Source organism: Halyomorpha halys, unplaced genomic scaffold (assembly GCF_000696795.3).
Source record: "Halyomorpha halys isolate HHAL.00 unplaced genomic scaffold, Hhal_1.1 Scaffold2160.1, whole genome shotgun sequence".
Classification (NCBI taxonomy): domain Eukaryota; kingdom Metazoa; phylum Arthropoda; class Insecta; order Hemiptera; family Pentatomidae; genus Halyomorpha; species Halyomorpha halys.
The window spans coordinates 59,155-68,497 of NW_027111409.1; the positions used below are offsets into that span (position 1 = coordinate 59,155).

At 30.9% G+C, this 9,343-nt stretch overlaps 1 protein-coding gene across 2 annotated transcripts; it reads right to left on the reverse strand.

Moving 5' to 3' along the window:
• Nucleotides 1-1,523: 1,523 nt before the first annotated feature.
• On the reverse strand, nt 1,524-9,343 carry LOC106691213 (uncharacterized). Of its 2 annotated transcripts, none has more exons than XM_014436922.2 (4): nt 9,275-9,343; nt 7,100-7,279; nt 3,009-3,170; nt 1,524-1,817 (listed from the first exon to the last, which is right to left on the reverse strand). In XM_014436922.2, the coding sequence occupies exons 1-4, from the start codon at nt 9,288-9,290 to the stop codon at nt 1,726-1,728; spliced, it is 450 nt and encodes a 149-aa protein (XP_014292408.1). In that variant the 5' UTR covers nt 9,291-9,343; the 3' UTR covers nt 1,524-1,725. The 2 variants fall into 2 exon arrangements, with proteins under 2 accessions (XP_014292408.1, XP_014292407.1); XM_014436921.2 differs by lacking the exon at nt 9,275-9,343 and adding an exon at nt 8,329-8,457.

The following is a 9,343-nucleotide window of genomic DNA, read 5'->3' on the forward strand; positions in this document are numbered from 1 at the left end:
AAACCTAGTGCAGAGATATAAATATAGGAACGGATGGGAATGAAATATGGATAATTTAATATTATCTTTAGAAAGATTCTTTTAATAAAAGAATAACAAAGGAAAAAATAATTAAAGTATACAGATACATCAGGGAATTATAAGAACAGATACATTATTAATTTGAAGAAAGTAAATAGCAGAGTACTTGGTTTTAACGACAAGCTTTCAAAAGACAAATAAAAAAAAGATAGACTAAGCGCATCAGCTTACAATTCTTCAGAAATTTAATAAAATTTATAAGTATAGGAATAATTATTTTCAATTCAAAGATTCACTAGATACTAACCATAGTTTTTAACAAGATATTTACAAATATATATTATATATAAAACAAGGCTTTACAGCAGGGTGGGCTGAAAAAAAAAAAAAAATTTTTTTTTTTTGTTCTTCCAAATCGTAAAACAGAAAAGTTGCAAATTAGAGAGATAAAAAAGAAATTAAATCAATTCATTTCTTCCAGTTGTGCATACGCTCTGAAGTTTTGTTTTCACATTCTCCTTATGGTGATGAGCAATACAGCAGGGTTTCAAAAAATTCCAACTCAAAGTGGTTTAAAGAATTATTTCTAAAACTTAAAAAAAATGTTTTTTGAATAACTCAAAAACTATACTTTTTTAAAATATTATAGTCCCACTTTTGAAAGATAATTTAATTTTTTTCAAAACAGAATTGATATAATCTAAATCTGATAAATGTTTTAAAAGATACAATGAATAAATTCATGTTTATTTTAAAATATTCCAATGGAAACCCATTTTATCTCTATCTCTATGCATAATGAAACCTATCTGTGTTAATCTGTATCCACTCACTTACTAATTGATCAATGTGGTTAAAAAACAATTACAAGAGGAAGAGGAGAGTTAAAATCGTATTAAGGTTGAGACTCCCCTCTGGTTTGTGATAAAAAACAAATGTACAGACACAAATAATTATTTATGTTACAGATTAAACACCAACCAATGCCATTTATAATTCTGACAATAGAAAGAAGATGGCCATTGAATCTAATAATTAAATAAACAGTTGATAAAACATAATTAAATAAAAGCAACATATATTAAAGTAAATATATAATTTTCAGTAGTAGTTACTGACATGTGACATTTAACAGTATTGCCACAAAATAAAATTTATAAAAGATTTCCTACACTTAAGAAGAAAAAATTCAAAATTTCTAGAATGTCAAGTTGATGTCATTGCATCTAATGAAAATAAATCGCAATTTGATAAAATATACACAAATATATCTATATTAATATAAATAAAACATATTCCAGTAATTTACAGCAGTGGTTTTATACTATAACTATTTAGCATGGCTTAAAAGGAATATCTAGAAAAATCATTTGAGAGAAAAAGAAGTAAAAATTTCCTAAATGTAAAAAGACGATGACATCACATTTAATACAAAGAAATAACAAATTGATAAAATAAAAACAAATATATGTATATTATTGTAAAATAAAAAATAAACAAAATATATTCCAGTAATTTATTGCAGTGGTTTATATTATACATTAGCACTAGTAAAAAGGAACTAGAAGAACCACTTAAGCGAAAAATCTAGATCTACTTTTCTCATGGAAGAACCTTGAGAATCTTTCAGAATGATAACTTGAAAATCATATCTGCTTTGAATGTTTGTGACTGTACTTCTCATGGGCTCATTCAAGTTAGGGGCTAAATGTCATTTGGTTTACTTTTCTTATCACAACTACTAGGTTCACTAATGCCCAGTTTTTCTGGACTATCAGACAATTCTTTTGAATGTCCTGCAACATTTAATGCATATCAAACATTAACAATGAATGAATAAGTGAAATAATTTATTAATATTTCATTTTAACTTCAAATAAATAACTAATTAATTAAATTTTATACCTAAAATATAAATAAGTATCTAATAAAAGAAATAGGATCTATGAAAACAGCAGAAATTAAAATATCAATATGTAAAAAAAAGAAGAGGGGAAAAAAAAGCTGTGATCAGCCAAAAATGTATGTTGTATAGGGTTCAATAAAAATGATGGCAAGGAAACAGAGAAAGAAAATTATTTAAAAAAAATATTTGAATCCTTTATATTTCCAATCTTCAGTTCGACTATTTATGTAACTCAATGATACTCCAATTTTACTGTTGTAAACAGTAACTGGTATTTACCACATCCTAGTGTGTTCACAAAGAATGAAACATTGAACAGCAATCAAAGAAATGGGGAAGAGAAAAAAAATCTTTCTATCTTTTTTTTTACTTTCATTTACTTGCTGTATATGGAATATATAGTAAGAGGAAGTATTGCCCTCGAAAAAATGTTTAATCTGATTATTCAACTGAAATACACATTTTAAGAACCACTGAGTCTGAATAAACAAGTCTCACAAAATGGTGTATATATGTTTGTGAACAGACAAACAAAAAATTGTACTAAACTAAAATTACGTACTTGAAGAGGTATATATCTGGGATATTCAGCAACTTTTTCATAAAAATCATATAACCAGAAGTGTCAGTTTATTATATCACTGTTTTACATTTTCTCAAAAAAGGCTAAAATGATTTTGATGAAACTTGTCATATCAATTTCCAGATAAGTGGTCTTTAATATCAGCTAGGTCTTACCATGATAGAAATAGTCTGGGGCTTAAATGCTGTATTTTCTAAAATATATTCAAGTTAATTATCAAATCCTTTCATTGGTTATAATATAAATCCATTTTTCTATTACGAATAAAAATAAGAGATGGTTAATTTATTTCAAACAAACAAAATTCTGTCCATAGATTTTCATTGACCTTCCTAAATATTATATATAATAATCCTTCCCTTTCTCAGAGGGGAAGACATAATATCTTAATACAACAGACCAGATCTTAAAGTGTTGAAGTTTATAAAGTCAGCTTCAGTTTGGCATTTATCTAAAATGAGTATAGTATTTTTATAGATATCCAAAAAAATCATATACCAAGGATAGGCAAAAATGCTTCAGAGGACTCGGCTAATTTGTCCTGTCTCTTCTGGCAGGACTGTGGTTTTAGAAATCCTCGAGCACTCTCTTTATTATTACTCTCTTTTTGTAGTGCTATAGGATGAGTCGTCTCAGCATTAAATGTTTCACCATTTTCACCTTTAAATAAAAATTATCAAAGTTGATAAAATATTATAACAATTCAATAATTTTTGTCTAAGATTTCAAATTCAGATAAAGAATGTCAGATCATTAGAATTTAATTTATATATAATAGAAATCAAAATACAAATATCTTTTGATCTTTATCTAGCGCTTTGTTTAGTTTCTCTAATGTTTCAGCTCTCAGACCATGATCAAAGAGAACTATTGATTAGGCCACGTATTTAAAATTTTTTAGTATCACAGACTACTATGCCCAAGTCATTCATACATAATTATTGTCTTATTGATCAATATGATCATTTAGACTGGAAACCATTCTCTGCAAGAATAAGATTTAAGATGACCATAGGTAAGATCTCCATAATCCAGGTGTATGCACCAACGGAAGATGCTAGTGTTGTAGACAAGGAGGCATTCTACTCAGATTTGCGAAAAATAGTAGATAAAGCTGAAGGAAAAGGAAAGTCAGAAATCCTGAGTGGAGACTCCAATGCCAGAACAGGAAATGAAGAAAGATCTGGACATGGAGTTCTAGGGCTGCATGGAGGTGAGAGTGTGAGGAATAGTAATGGACAGTGGCTAATATACTTTTGTGTCCATAATGACTTCCTCATAGGAAATTCTTTCTATCTACACAAGAGAAAATTCGATGGAGACATGGATAAGATATGGAAGGCACTTAAAACATGTATCCTGGAAACAGAAAATACAGTATATGGGAAGAAGAGAGTGTCTGGCAGGGGAAAGCGGACAGACTGGTGGACCAATGACCTCCAACAACTGGTTTTTCAGAAGAAGCTTGCCTGGAAAGCATACCTTAAAGATAGAACTGAAGGAAAGCTACATGTTTATCGAATAGCCAGGTATGAATGTAAGGTACTGTGTACTGGTGTACCATACACCAGGCCAAGAAAAAGTCATGGGAGGATATTGGTAAAAGGCAGAGCGAGTACTATCTATAAGAACATTGTGGCAAAAAGTTAAAATGTTAAGAGGAAAGCAATGCAAGTCCACTAGAAATATAAAAGTTAACGATGGAATCGTACTTACAGACAAGGAAAAGATCCTTCGCAGATAGAAGCAATATTTCTAGGAGCAATTCATTGCCACGAACAAGAGCCTAATATTCAAGAAAGCCTGGAGTTTATAGAGGAAGAAGAAATAGAAAATGCAATCCATAAGCTAAAAAGAGGTAAAGCATCAGGAAGGAATGGAATTGCACCAGAGTATTTGAAATATGGTGGCCATGAACTTCTTAAAGCACTTCAATCGTTGTTCCAAGAAGGATATGACAGAAAGAGAATCCCCAGGGACTGGAAATATTGTATAATCCTCCTGATTTATAAAAAAGGATGAACAACAGACTACAAAAATTATAGACCCATTAGTTTTCTTTCCGTAGTCTATAAACTTTACACTTCTATTTTAGAAAGGAGACTGGCGGATTGTGGAAGGGCAGTTAGAAGCGGAACAGGCTGGTTTTTGTCCAGGCCGACAGATGCAGGATCACATATTTGTTCTTAGAAATATTGCTGAAAAATCTTGGGACAGAGATAAAAATCTATATCTTGCATTCCTTGATCTGAAGTCAGTGTTTGGTGTGGTCCCAAGAAAAGAAATTTGGAATGTACTAATAGCCAAGGGTGTACCTGAAGACTTGCTGGTGGCCATACAGTCAGCCTACCAAGGAGAGTAATGGTAGGCAAGGAGAGTAATGGCAGTGGTAAGAATAAATGGTATGGAATCGGAACTTTTTCCAATTGCGAGAGAAGTTAGACAGGGAGATAACTTAAGTCCCCTTCTATTTATAAATGCAAAGGACAAAATTCACAAAATCTGCAAGCGACGAACTGCATGGATAACAATTCGGAAATGGAATATGAGAAATGTCCTTGTACAAAGCCTTATACGCGGATGACATAGCCCTCATAGCTGACACCAATACCAAACTACAACAAGCTCTCGTAGAATGGGAAGAAAGTTGTTCAGGAAAGGGATGCAAATTAACACCTCCAAGAGTAAAGTGCTGGTTATGACGAGGGAAGAACAGGAAGATGTCCAACTGTTCTGCAATGGCAAGCCACTTGAGATAGTGAAGAAATATACCTACTTAGGGACCGTAATTACTCTGGTAAGATAGAGTAAAGAATATGTAAGGAGAATCAAGTGTATTACCAGATTACAAATAGCATCATCAGTCACTGCCAAGTAGACAAGCAGACCAAAATGCATGTATATAAGTCTGTTTACCTACCTACACTCACCTATGGTGGAGAAAGGTGGAAAACGATGGACAGGCACTCTAATCGCATAACAACAGTGGAAATGGGGTTCCTTCAGAGATCTGTTCGGAGAATTAGAAGGGATTGCACTAGAAACGACAGTATTAGAGAGCAACTAGAAGTTACAGGTCTTAAAACCACTCTAGAAAGACGGCAACTCCAGCGATTTGGACATATCTGCCGCATGAATGAGGACATGAATCCTATAAAGGTATTAGAGGCTCGACCCACAGGAAGGAGACCATGCGGACACACCAGAACTACATACCAAGAGTAAATCCAAAGAATTGGAAGTAAAAGAGGCAAATCCCTGATTGAGATGAAGCGGTTAAGCAGGGACCTTGAAGAGTCATTGTGCTGGATTGAGGCTCCTCAACACTAGCTAATGGCATAAGAGAAAGATAAAGAAGAAGAACTTAAATATCCTGTTAGAGAGTAAATACAACTAGTACCTAATAATAATAAGTGTTTATAATAATCTGAAATAAATAATATGATATAATAGAAATTTAAATATAAGTGATTTAGAAAGCTATTTCGGTACATGAATTCATTTCCGTGGCTGCAGAACCAAAAGGTAGACAAAAATGTTTCAGAAGAATCTCCTGTCAACTCCCGCTTCAAGGTAATCTTTTTCAGGCAGGACCACAGTTTTAGTAAACTAACAATCTACTCTTCAATCCTCTTTGTTTTTTTGGTAATTTTATAGACTAAGCAGTGTTAGTAATAAATGTTTCATAAAGTTCACTTTTAATTAAAAATCACTAAGGTTCATAAAAATATATATATTATAAATCATTAATTTTGATATCAGACACAGAATGTTACATCATTTGAACATAATTTATAGTCCAGTAGAGATAACCAGTCTTGTAAAGGATTCAACAACAATGTAACCCACCATGAGGCAAGAGGATATATTTTCAAACGTTCAAACAAAAAAAAAGTGGCAAATATTTGTCAAAGTTTTAAAATATTCAATATTAGAAGGGATTCTCCCCTGGATTGCCTAGTGGCATTATAAGGGTAATTGCAGGGTCTACTTAAGGCAGTTTTAATTTAAGCAATGGTGGCAAACACCAATAGATTTATGGCATTCAACAGATGACTTAATTATCTAACACTATGACTATAATACTAGACCTCTTGGCACAACCTCTAGGTAGCCATCAGGGGTTGGCAAAAACAACCACTAGGCCCTATTTCTTCCATTTATTAATAATAATATTGTGGAAGGGATGTTATTAAAAAAACAAGGATTGCTCTTGACAAACTAACCATGTATTCATGGACGACCATATCATTTAATTCCCAATACTATTTGATATCAACATTTCTGTTTACAGTCATAATAAAAGCAATTTGATCTTTGTTTCTTTATTGGGTTTTGTATCGATTTGTACTCCAACTAAGACAAATACAGATTACCAACCTAATTGAGATTAATTGTGAACAACATTATCACAAGTTTCTATCACAGGATCCCCATGAAACAAAGATCATCACTCCTGAACTTAATTAAAAATGGTGGTACATTCAATTCAATTTAAAGCTAGACCAACTACATTGAAATTAATATGAATAACTTTATAGTGTACATATTTATAGTTAGAAATGGTAATAAGGTATGTAAGAACATACACACTGCACTTGAAAAACTAGATGGTTGAATATTTTTTTCTGCTACGAGATTTTTATTCCTTTTTTTTTTAGGAATCATTCTTAGATAAGCCTGAAACAGACCAGCAGAATCAATTGGACGCCTTCTTTTCCTAACTTTCTGCACCTTAGGAGTCTCGGTTCCATCTCCATGATGTTCCTCTACAAAAAAAAAAACCTTTTAGATGGTGAAGAATATTATAATTTTATTATATTTAATATTTATAATTTATTCCTTAAATTAAATAAAATCAGGTCGTAAAAAGTTGACAACCACTTAATCATCTATCCCTGTCACTAAGTTATTTTCAAATCTAGCTATAAAAATTCATCATATAAAATTAAAATAAAATGACTCCAGTAAATGTACTTTTTTTTTTCAAATTTGCAAATGTTTGAACATATTAATTACACTAGTTCCTAACACAAATATTAGACTATTTTCTATGGGACTCCTGAAGGCTGAAAACAAGAAATCTAATGTTTTCATGAATGGTATATCAGAATTTTTGTAATTTCAATATATTTGACATTATAAAGATTTGTTTTTATTCTAAGGTAGTTAAAGAAGGGGAAAAACAACAATAGAAAAAGTAAGATATTTCTCAAATCAAATATTTAGTAGACAATTTTTGTTACTTTACAGTTGTACAATTGATACATCTAATCAAATTCAAACCATCTATGGTTGATGAATCTTTTTGAACTCTTGATGTGAAGATGTGCTGCCTTTGTGATCTTACTTAAAATTAAAAAAATCTTTTCTTCTTCATTTTGAATTAAATAAGAACATGTCAGTAGGCTACTTTACTCTCCCTATCCTTGTTTAAGTACATGGAAGCTTATTATAATACTTGTGACTTTAAATCTCCTGCTGCTGATGATTTTAAGTTGTCATGAATGATTTACTCTAGCACATAATTTACTGCTCTTCCGGCATTAATTTAATACTAATTATTTATTTGATAAAATTTCCATTTAATTTAACACTTTGAAATCTTGTGAGTATTGAAGCACGAATTACTTAACCAGGAACTAAGGCGCATGGCTTGCTTATTTATCCTTCATTTATGCCCAATACACAGTAAATACGTCTCTTACTATTACCCTGAATGTGGTATATTACCCTTAATACTATCTAATTCAGTTTATTAATATTTTTTTGGAAAAACTAATCTTTACTCTATTTGTTAAGGAATACTAATACATACTGTTACAATCCAGTATTAGATTTCCAAGCATACTTTCACATGTGTATACTCAGGTTAAATAAAGGGAAAAAATGATAATGAGTAAAATTAAAAGATAACAATAAAGAAATTTCACAGCTGTAAAAAATATAATTATATTAATGAATTAATAATATGAACATACATGCATAACATGGGTGGAGAAACTAACTATTGCCAGAACTCCAATAGTAAATTAATAAAATGTCTTCAACGCCATTTGGAGAGGATTATAGGGATGATTGGGGCAGGAAAGGGATTAGGATGGTGAATAAGGTGAACAAATATTCTGTTGAAAGTTGAAAAATTAGATGGAATAATATCTAGGAATTATGGGATGTTGGGGTCATGGTGCAAGGTTTTCCTATTTATTTCATATGAAGAATTATCTAAACCATTGAACTATGATAATGTAAAACATTTTGACTTTTTTAGTATACAAAACACAAAAAAATTAAAGTATTTCTCTGCTGTAATTGCCTTTTTCTTAGCCTAATTACCTAAATGATCTCAAGAGAAAATTTGAAATCTAGGCAGAATAAGGCTTAAAATACTTACTATTATATTTATCAACCATTGAACAGTAGAAAAAAGAATTGGTGCATTATTAATAATTGATTTTAGTGATTAAACTAACATTAATTTTAACAGCATATAAAATAAATAAATATACATTCATCAATCCTTTTATAATTTTTAACATGAATTTTATGCAATGAATTCAACAACTGGATCTGAAGATGTTCCAGACCACTGCTCAGGGTCCAACAGGACTCACAAGAAACCGTGACAAACAATAATTTTCAAGTAGAAAAAAGTGAAAATAAATAACAATAAAAGAAAATCTTTAAAGTTAAAACAATTATTTAAATTAAAAACAACATGGAATGTCTATTTGATGTATTCTAAAATCACATCACCAACTTACCACAACCTTGAGACATCTTTTTAATTAATTAAGTTTGAAACATGTATGTTTTTCACTCTCAAGGAACAT

Excerpts from the sequence above, each read along its gene's own strand:
- LOC106691213 (XM_014436921.2), bottom strand. The coding sequence starts at position 8,359 with ATGCTTGGAAATCTAATACTGGATTGTAACA. Across the intron at positions 3,171-7,099 it reads TAGTTTTTCAAGTGCAGTGT|GTGAAAATGGTGAAACATTT; the intron begins GTATGTTCTTAC and ends TTTTATTTAAAG. Across the intron at positions 1,818-3,008 it reads AGCATTTTTGCCTATCCTTG|GACATTCAAAAGAATTGTCT; the intron begins GTATATGATTTT and ends TAAATGTTGCAG.